At 48.5% G+C, this 15,903-nt stretch overlaps 1 protein-coding gene across 1 annotated transcript in view; it reads right to left on the bottom strand.

The window, feature by feature from the left end:
• LOC311237264 (solute carrier family 12 member 2-like) overlaps positions 1-15,903 on the bottom strand; it is a gene marked incomplete at its 5' end in the record, with an annotated part of 175,588 nt that overhangs the window by 100,914 nt on the left and 58,771 nt on the right. The window contains 7 exon segments of the mRNA XM_084325070.1: positions 274-428; positions 536-620; positions 836-960; positions 4,989-5,097; positions 6,545-6,646; positions 6,648-6,655; positions 12,938-13,078. Of these exon segments, the coding sequence (XP_084181196.1) occupies positions 274-428; positions 536-620; positions 836-960; positions 4,989-5,097; positions 6,545-6,646; positions 6,648-6,655; positions 12,938-13,078 (725 nt within the window).

The raw sequence follows: 15,903 nt of genomic DNA, 5'->3' as shown, positions 1-15,903 counted from the left end.
GAGACACACAGGAAATTAAATGTTGAACAGATTGACAGCTTTTGTTATTACAAGTAGAGATTGAGAGCAAAATAGTCATACAATTTGAGAGAGACAGACAGCAGAGAGAGAGAGAGAGAGAGAGAGAGAGACAGAGAGACAGAGAGACAGAGAGACAGAGAGACAGAGAGAGAGAGAGAGAGAGAGAGAGAGAGAGAGAGAGAGAGAAAGACCAGAGACAGCCGGGAGCTGTCCCAACAGAAGCTGGCTCCTCCTCCTAGATGCACTTCCTACCTGGAAGTCGTTCTGCAGTCCGAACTTGCACTTGGTTTTACTGCAGGAAGAGAAGTCGTAGCCGAACTTGCAGGCAGCGTCGGTGCAGTTGCTCATGAACTGGGCACTGATGGTGTCGTTCATGTTCCCGGTGGCGTCTCGTACGATGCAGGAGCCTGGCCGCACAGCGCTCTCATTAAACACTTCAATAGCAGCCGCAAGAAATACTGAATGGATGTAAATGCTGTTGGAAAAGCTACGATGGACAGGTAAGATATATCACCTGTGGACACGGCAACTCCCAGGTACACGATGCCGGTGACCAGGATAGCCAGGAGGGTTCCTCTGGGAATAGCCAGCTGAGGGTCCTAGAGATAACAGAGACACAGAGCGTGACCACACTCGCCTACAACCATCCATTTACAAAACATCCATTTACAGCCATCACTTCACACCAGCACAAGAAAGCTATTGTACTGTACCCTTGATGTGACAATATACAATAACGATGTTCTTCGCTGCACAATGTAGTAAATGTGTATTCGGTGAAGATGTGTCGGCGTGTGTGTGAGCGGTTCCTTACAGCGAGATCTCCTGAGATGTTGGCACCGGCCAGAATACCAGTGGCTGCGGGGAAGAAGATGGAGAAGACGGAGAAGAACGTCTGGTCTCGGAAGTCCGGACCCATGTTCTCCCACATGATGGAACCTGGTCAGCCGGGAGGGAGGGAGAGAGGGAGAGAGAGAGAGAGAGGGGGAGAGAGAGAGACAAGAGACAACCAGGAGAGAGAGAGAGAGAGAGAGAGAGAGAGAGAGGGGGAGAGAGAGAGACAAGAGACAACCAGGAGAGAGAGAGAGAGAGAGAGAGAGAGAGAGAGAGAGAGAGAGAGAGAGAGAGAGAGAGAGAGAGAGACAAGAGACAACCAGGAGAGAGAGAGAGAGAGAGACAAGAGACAACCAGGAGAGAGAGAGAGAGAGAGAGAGAGAGAGAGAGAGAGAGAGAGAGAGAGTAATACAAGAGAGAGGGGGAGAGAGGGTGAGTAAGACAAGAGACAACCGGGAGAAAGAATAATACAAGACAGACTAGAGACATCTTAGCTGGTAGCAGGAGCTGCATACACGGAGAACCATTCATCATGACATGATAATATCTGGACAGGAGGAGAACAGGGACAGGAGGAGAACAGGGACAGGAGGAGAACAGGGACAGGAGAACAGGGACAGGAGGGAGAACAGGGACAGGAGGAGAACAGGGACAGGAGGAGAACAGGGACAGGAGGAGAACAGGGACAGGAGGAGAGAACAGGGACAGGAGGAGAAGAGGGACAGGAGGGAGAACAGGGATAGGAGGAGAACAGGGACAGGAGGAGAGAACAGGGACAGGAGGAGAGAACAGGGACAGGAGGAGAACAGGGACAGGAGGAGAACAGGGACAGGAGGAGAGAACAGGGACAGGAGGAGAGAACAGGGACAGGAGGGAGAACAGGGACAGGAGGAGAACAGGGACAGGAGGGAGAACAGGGACAGGAGGAGAACAGGAGGAGAACAGGGACAGGAGAACAGGGACAGGAGGAGAACAGGGACAGGAGGAGAACAGGAGGAGAACAGGGACAGGAGGAGAACAGGGACAGGAGGGAGAACAGGGACAGGAGGAGAAGAGGGACAGGAGGGAGAACAGGGACAGGAGGGAGAACAGGGACAGGAGGGAGAACAGGGACAGGAGGAGAGAACAGGGACAGGAGGAGAACATGGACAGGAGGAGAACAGGAGGAGAACAGGGACAGGAGGAGAACAGGGACAGGAGGGAGAACAGGGACAGGAGGAGAACAGGGACAGGAGGGAGAACAGGGACAGGAGGAGAACAGGGACAGGAGGAGAACAGGGACAGGAGGAGAACAGGGACAGGAGAACAGGGACAGGAGGAGAAGAGGGACAGGAGGGAGAACAGGGACAGGAGGGAGAACAGGGACAGGAGGAGAACAGGGACAGGAGGGAGAACAGGGACAGGAGGAGAACAGGGACAGGAGGAGAACAGGGACAGGAGGAGAACAGGGACAGGAGAACAGGGACAGGAGGAGAAGAGGGACAGGAGGAGAAGAGGGACAGGAGGGAGAACAGGGACAGGAGGAGAACAGGGACAGGAGGAGAAGAGGGACAGGAGGGAGAACAGGGACAGGAGGAGAACAGGGACAGGAGGGAGAACAGGGACAGGAGGGAGAACAGGGACAGGAGGGAGAACAGGGACAGGAGGAGAGAACAGGGACAGGAGGAGAACAGGGACAGGAGGGAGAACAGGGACAGGAGGGAGAACAGGGACAAGAGGAGAGAACAGGGACAGGAGGGAGAACAGGGACAGGAGGGAGAACAGGGACAGGAGGGAGAACAGGGACAGGAGGAGAACAGGGACAGGAGGAGAACAGGAGGAGAACAGGGACAGGAGGAGAACAGGGACAGGAGGAGAACAGGGACAGGAGGGAGAACAGGGACAGGAGGAGAACAGGGACAGGAGGAGAACAGGGACAGGAGGAGAGAACAGGGACAGGAGGATAACAGGGACAGGAGGAGAACAGGGACAGGAGGAGAACAGGGACAGGAGGAGAACAGGGACAGGAGGAGAACAGGGACAGGAGGAGAACAGGGACAGGAGGAGAACAGGGACAGGAGGGAGAACAGGGACAGGAGGAGAACAGGGACAGGAGGAGAACAGGGACAGGAGGAGAACAGGAGGAGAACAGGGACAGGAGAACAGGGACAGGAGGAGAACAGGGACAGGAGGAGAACAGGGACAGGAGGAGAACAGGAGGAGAACAGGGACAGGAGGAGAACAGGGACAGGAGGAGAACAGGGACAGGAGGAGAACAGGAGGAGAACAGGGACAGGAGGAGAGAACAGGGACAGGAGGAGAACAGGGACAGGAGGAGAACAGGGACAGGAGGAGAACAGGGACAGGAGAGAACAGGGACAGGAGGAGAGAACAGGGACAGGAGGAGAGAACAGGGACAGGAGGAGAGAACAGGGACAGGAGGGAGAACAGGGACAGGAGGAGAACAGGGACAGGAGGAGAACAGGGACAGGAGGAGAACAGGGACAGGAGGGAGAACAGGGACATGAGGAGAACAGGGACAGGAGGAGAACAGGGACAGGAGGAGAACAGGAGGAGAACAGGGACAGGAGGGAGAACAGGGACAGGAGGAGAACAGGGACAGGAGGAGAACAGGGACAGGAGGAGAACAGGAGGAGAACAGGGACAGGAGGAGAACAGGGACAGGAGGAGAACAGGGACATGAGGGAGAACAGGGACAGGAGGAGAACAGGGACAGGAGGAGAACAGGGACAGGAGGAGAACAGGAGGAGAACAGGGACAGGAGGAGAACAGGGACAGGAGGGAGAACAGGGACAGGAGGAGAACAGGGACAGGAGGAGAACAGGGACAGGAGGAGAAGAGGGACAGGAGGAGAACAGGGACAGGAGGAGAGAACAGGGACAGGAGGAGAACAGGGACAGGAGGGAGAACAGGGACAGGAGGGAGAACAGGGACAGGAGGAGAACAGGGACAGGAGGAGAACAGGGACAGGAGGGAGAACAGGGACAGGAGGGAGAACAGGGACAGGAGGAGAACAGGGGCAGGAGGAGAACAGGGACAGGAGAACAGGGACAGGAGGGAGAACAGGGACAGGAGGAGAACAGGGACAGGAGGAGAAGAGGGACAGGAGGAGAGAACAGGGACAGGAGGGAGAACAGGGACAGGAGGAGAACAGGGACAGGAGGAGAACAGGGACAGGAGGGAGAACAGGGACAGGAGGAGAGAACAGGGACAGGAGGAGAACAGGGACATGAGGAGAGAACAGGGACAGGAGGAGAACAGGGACAGGAGGAGAACAGGGACAGGAGGAGAGAACAGGGACAGGAGGAGAACAGGGACAGGAGGAGAACAGGAGAACAGGGACAGAAGGGAGAACAGGGACAGGAGGAGAGAATAGGGACAGGAGGAGAACAGGGACAGGAGAAGAGGGACAGGAGGAGAGAACAGGGACAGGAGGAGAACAGGGACAGGAGGAGAACAGGGACAGGAGAACAGGGACAGGAGGAGAACAGGGACAGGAGAACAGGGACAGGAGGAGAACAGGGACAGGAGGAGAACAGGGACAGGAGGAGAGAACAGGGACAGGAGGAGAGAACAGGGACAGGAGGAGAACAGGGACAGGAGGAGAACAGGGACAGGAGGGAGAACAGGGACAGGAGGAGAACAGGGACAGGAGGAGAACAGGGACAGGAAGAGAGAACAGGAACAGGAGGGAGAACAGGGACAGGAGGAGAACAGGGACAGGAGGAGAACAGGGACAGGAGGAGAACAGGGACAGGAGGAGAACAGGGACAGGAGGAGAACAGGGACAGGAGGAGAACAGGGACAGGAGGAGAACAGGGACAGGAGGGAGAACAGGGACAGGAGGAGAACAGGGACAGGAGGAGAACAGGGACAGGAGGGAGAACAGGGACAGGAGGAGAGAACAGGGACAGGAGGGAGAACAGGGACAGGAGGAGAACAGGGACAGGAGGAGAACAGGGACAGGAGGAGAACAGGGACAGGAGGAGAACAGGAGGAGAACAGGGACAGGAGGAGAACAGGGACAGGAGGAGAAGAGGGACAGGAGGAGAACAGGGACAGGAGGAGAACAGGGACAGGAGGAGAACAGGGACAGGAGGAGAACAGGGACAGGAGGGAGAACAGGGCCGTACCGTCGTAGCCGAAGAAGCCCTCCGATTCCTTGGCCTTGACGGGGATGAAGGCCCCGATGAAGTAGTTGATGATGGCGATGCAGAGGACGAACAGCAGGAAGATCTGGGCCTGCGGACAGAAACCAAGAGTTCTGGGTGTTATGGCCACTTTTGGGGCAAGTTTGCGCCAAAATGTCAAATCGATGCATGTATGCATTCGGTCAGTGTTTGATATCGATCTCTACTCGACGTCATGGAGACGCTACTATTCAATATTAATGGGATTTGCGAGGCAGCGCTACTAAGCCCTCTGTTCAGCCAATTACATGTTTGTTGATCGGCATTTCACTGAGAAAAACACTATAACCGTTGCAGTCGGTTGGGAGGATCAATACATGGATGTGGGACGTGGGTACTGTGCACTTTACGCACGCTTACTGTCAACCGTCGGTGCCGAACAATAGGACCAGGACAGGAAGCTGAGCTTTAAGGAATCGACCACAACCAGCAGCTGCTGGACCAACCATGTCAGGAGCCAAATACAGCCCATGGCAATTATTAAAAAAATAATGATTTACCAAAGTGGCTAGTAGAGTTGGCAAACATAACATATGTAGGTATATAGTTATATAGTATATATATAGTATATATGTATAAAAAATGGCTAGAGGAACATACAGTTTGGCAAATATTAATAAGGTATTATTAAAAAATGTATTGTTAAACTAAGTTCATTTTCAATATAAGTCTAGTAATGTATAAATTAGTAAATAAAATATAGTATGTTCTGATGAGTAAATAGGGGTGGGATTAAATAAGTGTATGCTTCTTCCCACTCCTTTTCAAATAAATGACAAAATAGAAATTGAGTTTGACTTTTTTGTTTGTTCTTTGTTCTTCTTTTATATATATTTATTATTTGAACGGCTTAAGGCTATATATGTACTTTTTTTTTGTATCTACCTTTTCTCCCAATTTTTTTTTATTTTTCTCCCATCCCAATTTTCGTATTATCCAATTCTCCACTCCCCTGTCTCGAACGTTGTTAGACTATGCCTCCCACTGGCCGGCTGCAATGTGGACGAAGCCTTACATCACGTGTCCCCTCCGGTACTCGAGGAAGCAGCAGTCGCATCTTTTCACCTGTACAGCGCAATCTCTCAGTGGTGAGGAGTAACGAGTGGGAGGGTCACGCTGCCCCCGATACTTCCTGATTCTGCTGTACAGGCGCACCAACCGACCTGTAGGAGTAGCTGTCCACAACGTCCGATCCCCACCCACCGGCTTTCCCACCCTCTAACACTGCCAATTGTATTAGTATGAACGACCAGCCAAGCCGGAAGCAACGCCGAGAGCTGGGCTCGAACCCAGCATCTCCTGCGTTAGTGGCGAGCGCCTTGCCCACTGCGCCACTTAGCTATATATGTAGCACGGCTATATATGTACTTGATGTTTGTTTGTTATGTTGCATATTCGAAATAAACATCATCAAAATCAAATCAAGTCATGGCCCAGATATGCCCCTGAACTGGAGCGTGACTGGGTTAGGGTCAGGGGTCAGGGGTTAGGGGCGTTACCTTGGCCTCCCACTCCATGCCGGCCACAGAGATGCCCAGCAGTAGGATGACGGTGATGGTGCCGATGATCCGGATGTCGTTCGACTGGTCCGTCATGAGGGCGTCCATTCCCTGTGGAGACGACACACACAGACCGAGAGTCTTTACCTGGAACCACAACCAACTGGGAGGACTCAAGAGACCGCTAATTAAATTCACGTCATAGCTAAGAAATACATTATTTCATGTAATACTATTATCTAATATGAGACTATGCCTATACTACTACCTACTATACTACTACCTACTATACTACTACCTACTATACTACTACCTACTATTACTACTACCTACTATACTACTACCTACTATACTACTACCTACTATTACTACTACCTACTATACTACTACCTACTATACTACTACCTGCTATACTACTACCTGCTATACTACTACCTACTATACTACTACCTACTATACTACTACCTACTATACTACTACCTGCTATACTACTACCTGCTATACTACTGCCTGCTATACTACTACCTGCTATACTACTACCTACTATACTACTACCTGCTATACTACTACCTGCTATACTACTACCTACTATACTACTACCTGCTATACTACTACCTACTATACTACTACCTACTATACTACTACCTACTATACTACTACCTACTATACTACTACCTGCTATACTACTACCTGCTATACTACTACCTACTATACTACTACCTACTATACTACTACCTGCTATACTACTACCTACTATACTACTACCTACTATACTACTACCTACTATACTACTACCTGCTATACTACTACCTACTATACTACTACCTACTATACTACTACCTGCTATACTACTACCTACTATACTACTACCTACTATACTACTACCTACTATACTACTACCTACTATACTACTACCTGCTATACTACTACCTACTATACTACTACCTACTATACTACTACCTACTATACTACTACCTGCTATACTACTACCTACTATACTACTACCTGCTATACTACTACCTGCTATACTACTACCTGCTATACTACTACCTACTATACTACTATCTACTATACTACTACCTACTATACTACTACCTACTATACTACTACCTGCTATACTACTACCTACTATACTACTACCTACTATACTACTACCTGCTATACTACTACCTGCTATACTACTACCTACTATACTACTACCTACTATACTACTACCTACTATACTACTACCTGCTATACTACTACCTGCTATACTACTACCTGCTATACTACTACCTACTATACTACTATCTACTATACTACTATCTACTATACTACTACCTACTATACTACTACCTACTATACTACTACCTACTATACTACTACCTGCTATACTACTACCTGCTATACTACTACCTACTATACTACTACCTACTATACTACTACCTACTATACTACTACCTACTATACTACTACCTACTATACTACTACCTGCTATACTACTACCTGCTATACTACTACCTGCTATACTACTACCTACTATACTACTACCTGCTATACTACTACCTGCTATACTACTACCTACTATACTACTACCTACTATACTACTACCTACTATACTACTACCTGCTATACTACTACCTGCTATACTACTACCTACTATACTACTACACTACTACCTACTATACTACTACCTACTATACTACTACCTACTATACTACTACCTGCTATACTACTACCTGCTATACTACTACCTGCTATACTACTACCTGCTATACTACTACCTACTATACTACTACCTACTATACTACTACCTACTATACTACTACCTACTATACTACTACCTACTATACTACTACCTGCTATACTACTACCTACTATACTACTATCTACTATACTACTACCTACTATACTACTACCTACTATACTACTACCTGCTATACTACTACCTACTATACTACTACCTACTATACTACTACCTGCTATACTACTACCTACTATACTACTACCTACTATACTACTACCTGCTATACTACTACCTACTATACTACTACCTGCTATACTACTACCTACTATACTACTACCTACTATACTACTACCTACTATACTACTATCTACTATACTACTACCTACTATACTACTACCTGCTATACTACTACCTACTATACTACTACCTACTATACTACTACCTACTATACTACTACCTACTATACTACTACCTACTATACTACTACCTACTATACTACTACCTGCTATACTACTACCTACTATACTACTACCTACTATACTACTACCTACTATACTACTATCTACTATACTACTACCTACTATACTACTATCTACTATACTACTACCTACTATACTACTACCTGCTATACTACTACCTACTATACTACTACCTACTATACTACTACTTACTATACTACTACCTACTATACTACTACCTACTATACTACTACCTACTATACTACTACCTGCTATACTACTACCTACTATACTACTATCTACTATACTACTTCAGATTCAGATTCAGATTCCTTTATTGAGCCATTTGTGTAAAACACATTGGTAATTGTTGCAGCAATACAGTGTATGCATTTTTCTTTTTTCACAGTAAACAAACACCAACACAGACAAGAAACGAAAACAGTGCAGTGGGGGATTAATCAATAAATAAAATACATATATATATATATAAAGTGAAGTGTGCAGAGATCCAGTACGGACTAGTGCAGTGCAGTCAATGTCATTTAGCCAGTGTCACTTGGGGGCAGGGGGGGGGGGGGGGGTACCGAGGGGGGGGGGGGGGGGGGGGGGGGCCTGAGGCATTGATCAGCCTGGCGGCTGAGGGGAAGAAGCTCAGTCTGTGTCGAGCTTTCACAGCCTTTGGGATCCTCAGCCTTCTCCCAGAGGGGAGCAGGGTGAAGAGGCTGTGACCGGGGTGGGATGGGTCGGCCATGATCTTTCTCGCCCTCTTCAGCGCCCTGGAGTTGTGCAGGGACCTGAGGGAGGGCAGGGGACAGCCGATCACCCTCTCCGCGGAGCGAATCACCCGCTGCAGCTTGGCAAGATCTTTTGCCGCTGCAGCAGGGAACCAGGAGATGATGGAGTGGGTGAGGATGGACTCAATGATGGCCGTGTAGAATTGGGCCATCATGGTCCTCGGCAGTTTATACTTCTTCAACTGCCGGAGGAAGAACATCCTCCCCTGGGCCTTCTTGAGCAGGCCCGTGATGTTAAGCTCCCACTTCAAATCCCGGGAGATGGTCATGCCGAGGAATCTACTACCTACTATACTACTACCTACTATACTACTACCTACTATACTACTACCTACTATACTACTACCTACTTACCTACTATACTACTACCTACTATACTACTACCTACTATACTACTACCTACTATACTACTACCTACTATACTACTACCTACTATACTACTACCTACTATACTACTACCTACTATACTACTACCTGCTATACTACTACACTACTACCTACTATACTACTACACTACTACCTACTATACTACTACCTACTATACTACTACCTACTATACTACTACCTACTATACTACTACCTACTATACTACTACCTACTGTGCCAATATGTCTGCAGTCAGAGTGAAGCAGTCATGCTGGACGCTGCCAGATGAAGAACACTAACCCTGGCTGCCAGAGGTGACTGGATAAAAGCATCAGCTAAATGACTAAATGTGAAATTTAATTAGTAGAACAACACTGAACACTCTAATCTAATTGTGGGCAAAACAAAAACAACTTTCCCTGTAATTTCATTACAGGAGGAGGGAGGAGGGCATGTGAGAGCAGCATTACAGGAGGAGGGCATGTGAGAGCAGCATTACAGGAGGAGGGAGGAGGGCATGTGAGAGCAGCATTACAGTAGGAGGGAGGAGGGCATGTGAGAGCAGCATTACAGGAGGAGGGAGGAGGGCATGTGAGAGCAGCATTACAGTAGGAGGGAGGAGGGCATGTGAGGGGCAGCATTACAGTAGGAGGGAGGAGGGCATGTGAGAGCAGCATTACAGTAGGAGGGAGGAGGGCATGTGAGGGCAGCATTACAGTAGGAGGGAGGAGGGGCATGTGAGGGCAGCATTACAGTAGGAGGGAGGAGGGGCATGTGAGAGCAGCATTACAGTAGGAGGGAGGAGGGCATGTGAGAGCAGCATTACAGGAGGAGGGAGGAGGGCATGTGAGAGCAGCATTACAGTAGGAGGGCATGTGAGAGCAGCATTACAGGAGGAGGGAGGAGGGCATGTGAGAGCAGCATTACAGGAGGAGGGAGGAGGGCATGTGAGAGCAGCATTACAGGAGGAGGGAGGAGGGCATGTGAGAGCAGCATTACAGTAGGAGGGAGGAGGGCATGTGAGAACAGCTCGGGGAATAAAATGAAACAAAGTAGCGGCTGCGTTGGAGACGCTTCAGAATAATGTGCCCTTATCCGAAACGAAAGACTAGCCACTACATTATATAAAAGGCAGGGCCATGGTTTAAAAATACTTAAAGAGGACCCTGAAGATGCAGGGTCGTTAACTTTGCACGAGCATCCCCCCTAAAATAGACTGGCCTTTAAAGCTCACGCCTCCTAGAGGAACTAGATTTTAAAAAGTAACTACGAAAAGATTTAAATAAAAATAGTAATGGAACTCCTGATCCGTTGATTAAGTTTAAGCCTTTGTTAATCAACATAACCTAGTTAAGTTAAGTTGAACCTTTATTAATCAACCTAACCTAGTTAAGTTAAGTTGAACCTTTATAAATCAGCTTAACCTAGTTAAGTTAAGTTGAACCTTTATAAATCAGCTTAACCTAGTTTAATAAAGGTTCAACTTAACTTATTCAACTTAACCTAGTTAAGTTAAGTTGAACCTTTGAAAAGTTGAAGTCAAGAGACCAACTCCAGTTGTAACATCAGTACCTTGGTCAAGAGACCAACTCCAGTTGTAACATCAGTACCCTTGGTCAAGAGACCAACTCCAGTTGTAATGTCAGTACCTTGGTCAAGAGACCAACTCCAGTTGTAATGTCAGTACCTTGGTCAAGAGACCAACTCCAGTTGTAATGTCAGTACCTTGGTCAAGAGACCAACTCCAGTTGTAATGTCAGTACCTTGGGTCAAGAGACCCAACTCGGCAGTAGGGGTAATGTCAGTACCTTGGTCAAGAGACCAACTCCAGTTGTAACATCAGTACCTTGGTCAAGAGACCAACTCAGCTGTAATGTCAGTACCTTGGTCAAGAGACCAACTCCAGTTGTAATGTCAGTACCTTGGTCAAGAGACCAACTCCAGTTGTAACGTCAGTACCCTTGGTCAAGAGACCAACTCCAGTTGTAATGTCAGTACCTTGGTCAAGAGACCAACTCCAGTTTGTAATGTCAGTACCTTGGTCAAGAGACCAACTCCAGTTGTAATGTCAGTACCTTGGTCAAGAGACCAACTCCAGTTGTAATGTCAGTACCTTGGTCAAGAGACCAACTCCAGCTTGTAACGTCAGTACCTTGGTCAAGAGACCAACTCCAGTTGTAATGTCAGTACCTTGGTCAAGAGACCAACTCCAGTTGTAACATCAGTACCTTGGTCAAGAGACCAACTCCAGTTGTAATGCCAGTACCTTGGTCAAGAGACCAACTCCAGTTGTAACTGTCAGTACCTTGGTCAAGAGACCAACTCCAGTTGTAATGTCAGTACCTTGGTCAAGAGACCAACTCCAGTTGTAATGTCAGTACCTTGGTCAAGAGACCAACTCCAGTTGTAATGTCAGTACCTCGGTCAAGAGACCAACTCCAGTTGTAATGTCAGTACCTTGGTCAAGAGACCAACTCCAGTTGTAATGTCAGTACCTCGGTCAAGAGACCAACTCCAGTTGTAATGTCAGTACCTTGTCAAGAGACCAACTCCAGTTGTAACATCAGTACCTTGGTCAAGAGACCAACTCCAGTTGTAACGTCAGTACCTTGGTCAAGAGACCAACTCCAGTTGTAACATCAGTACCTTGGTCAAGAGACCAACTCCAGTTGTAACGTCAGTACCTTGGTCAAGAGGACCAACTCCAGTTGTAACATCAGTACCCTCGGTCAAGAGACCAACTCCAGCTGTAACGTCAGTACCTTGGTCAAGAGACCAACTCCAGTTGTAACGTCAGTACCTTGGTCAAGGAGACCAACTCCAGTTGTAATGTCAGTACCTTGGTCAAGAGACCAACTCCAGTTGTAACGTCAGTACCTTGGTCAAGAGACCAACTCCAGTTGTAACGTCAGTACCTTGGTCAAGAGACCAACTCCAGTTGTAATGTCAGTACCTTGGTCAAGAGACCAACTCCAGTTGTAACGTCAGTACCTTGGTCAAGAGGAACAGGAGGAAACCTAGCAGACTACGGTATTCGGTGACTTACAGCCCAGGATCTCCACCACGGTCTCGGCGAAGCCCACCACGTACATGGCCACGGCCACGGCGTTGGCGAAGGCGAAGATCAGCCCTATGGAGCCGCCAAACTCTGGGCCCAGACTTCGTGATATCAGGTAATACGCTCCGCCTGGCGAGGAAACACAGACAGACAGACCGTGTGAGGGTTCAAATCCTGTAACATTCTGAAGGTCAAACATAAAGAAGCATTGATGAAACAAGGTACAAGGAGAGGTTTAAGCTGGTGTATCTCTGAGAGGTTTAAGCTGTGTATCTCTGAGCAGGTGCCGCTAGTATACTTTCTCCAATACTCGAGTCATGTTGCGGCGTCTGCTTCTAGAACAGGCCTGTTATTCTTCCAATGGAGAAAAACATTATTATATCTCAATTTTCCCAACGGCCCCAGACCAATGGTCTTTATTGTGATGTATAGAGAGATACTATACGTAGAATTAGGGCTGTACAAACGAGCCCTGCTTGGTATTGCACTTTATTTACATTTGTTTGTTTATATCTAATGTGTGGGTTGGAGTTGAATGGGGGGAGGGGGTTGCTTTAGCTGGCCACACCTCAGGCTCTGGAAAGAAAGTCACAATGTAATGCGGTTACTGAACTCCCAATGCAAACACAGTGCGGACACTAAGCGGGGCTCGGTCGCTGTGTGTGGCGTCATCACCCACTCATAGAGAGTAGATTGAGCTGTTGAGCAATGGCTACAAACAATGTTTCAGTATTTGTGTCACAAAGGCCTTGTTGTGAGCTTGGGGGAGGGGGCACCAAGTTCGATATTGTGCCCAATTGGAAGGCGGAATCTGGAAAAATTGGAATACTTGGAAAGATTAGTCTTTCTATGGGATTAAAAGTGATCGGCAGTATTACAGTAAGTACCTCTCATGGCATGTGATTACAATCTACTTCCACACTTCGGTGGGCAGCGGGGGGAGTTCCACCCCCGCCACGCTGCACCCAGGTCTGCTGGGCAGAGTTCCACCACCCCGCCACGCTGCACCCAGGTCTGCTGGGCAGAGTTCCACCCCCGCCACGCTGCACCCAGGTCTGCTGGGCAGAGTTCCACCCCCGCCACGCTGCACCCAGGTCTGCTGGGCGGAGGCAGAATGAAACTAGCACAGCCGGAGTGGCGTATTGAAAATCAATTCCAAATCGATGACACAATTGTGGAACTGATACTTTTCCACAATCGATGCATATTGACAAACCTCAGAGTTGTTTATTTCTTCTACCAGGCAACCAATTCATGTTTTGCTTCGTGGCGACAAAATTGAGACATTACATCCTGTTGTCAGGTCAGGAAACATCAGTTTAAGAACTAAAACTGAAGCACAAACGTCATAAAGAAAACGGTTAAGGAGAATAAAACATTTTGATAATTAAATACAAACCCTAATTAATAAAACCCTAATTAATAAAAAATAAAAACAAATTAGCTCAGTAAATATGTTGATCATCATGATGTGGTGTGGAGGTGTCCTGAAGGGTGATGTGATACTAGACATCATCATGATGTGGTGTGGAGGTGTCCTGAAGGGTGATGTGATACTAGACATCATCATGATGTGGTGTGGAGGTGTCCTGAAGGGTGATGTGGATACTAGACATCATCATGATGTGGTGTGGAGGTGTCCTGAAGGGTGATGTGATACTAGACATCATCATGATGTTGTGTGGAGGTGTCTCTGAAGGGGTGATGTGATACTAGACATCATCATGATGTGGTGTGGAGGTGTCCTGAAGGGTGATATGTGATACTAGACATCATCATGATGTGGTGTGGAGGTTGTCCTGAAGGGTGATGTGATACTAGACATCATCATGATGTGGTGTGGAGGTGTCCTGAAGGGTGATGTGATACTAGACATCATCATGATGTGTGGTGTGGAGGTGTCCTGAAGGGTGATGTGATACTAGACATCATCATGATGTCGGTGTGGAGGTGTCCTGAAGGGTGATGTGATACTAGACATCATCATGATGTGGTGTGGAGGTGTCCTGAAGGTGATGTGATACTAGACATCATCATGATGTGGTGTGGAGGTGTTCCTGAAGGGTGATGTGATACTAGACATCATCATGATGTGGTGTGGAGGTGTCCTTGAAGGGTGATGTGATACTAGACATCATCATGATGTGGTGTGGAGGTGTCCTGAAGGGTGATGTGATACTAGACATCATCATGATGTGGTGTGGAGGTGTCCTGAAGGGTGATGTGATACTAGACATCATCATGATGTGGCTGTGGAGGTGTCCTGAAGGGTGATGTGATACTAGACATCACTCATGAGAGGATGTTTAACAAGCTTTGGTTCCTGAACTGACGAACACCCCTCTCCCTCTCTCTCTCCCCCCTCCCTCTCCCTCCCTCCCCTCTCCCCCTCTCTCTCTCTCCCCATCTCTCTCTCCCCCTCCCTCTCCCTCCCTCCCTCTCCCCCTCTCTCTCTCTCCCCCTCTCTCTCTCCCCCTCTCCCTCCCTCCCTCCCTCTCCCCCTCTCTCTCTCTTCCCTCTCTCTCTCTCCCCCTCTCTCTCTCTCTCTCCCCCTCCTCTCTCTCCCCTCCCCCTCTACTCTCCTCTCCTCTCTCCCCCTCTCTCTCTCTCCCTCTCTCCCCTCTCTCTGCCCCCTCTCTCTCCCCTCTCTCTCTCCCACTCTCTCTCTCTCCCCCTCTCTCCCTCCCTCTCCCACTCTCTCTCTCTCTCTCCCCTCTCTCTCTTCCCCCTCCTCCTCCCTCCCTCCCTCCCTCTCCCCCTCCTCTCTCTCTCCCCTCTCTCTCTCTCCCCCTCTCTCTCTCTCTCTCTCTCCCCCTCCCTCTCCCCTCCCCCTCTATCTCTCTCTCTCTCTCTCCCCCTATATCTCTCCCCCTCTCTCTCTCTCCCTATCTCTCTCTGCCCCCCTCTCTCTCCCCCTCTCTCTCTCCCCCCTCTCCCTCTCTCCCTCTCTCTCT

Source organism: Notolepis coatsorum (assembly GCF_963971535.1).
Source record: "Notolepis coatsorum genome assembly, chromosome: 11".
Classification (NCBI taxonomy): Eukaryota; Metazoa; Chordata; class Actinopteri; order Aulopiformes; family Paralepididae; genus Notolepis; species Notolepis coatsorum.
This window is presented reverse-complemented; position numbering and strand designations above follow the sequence as displayed.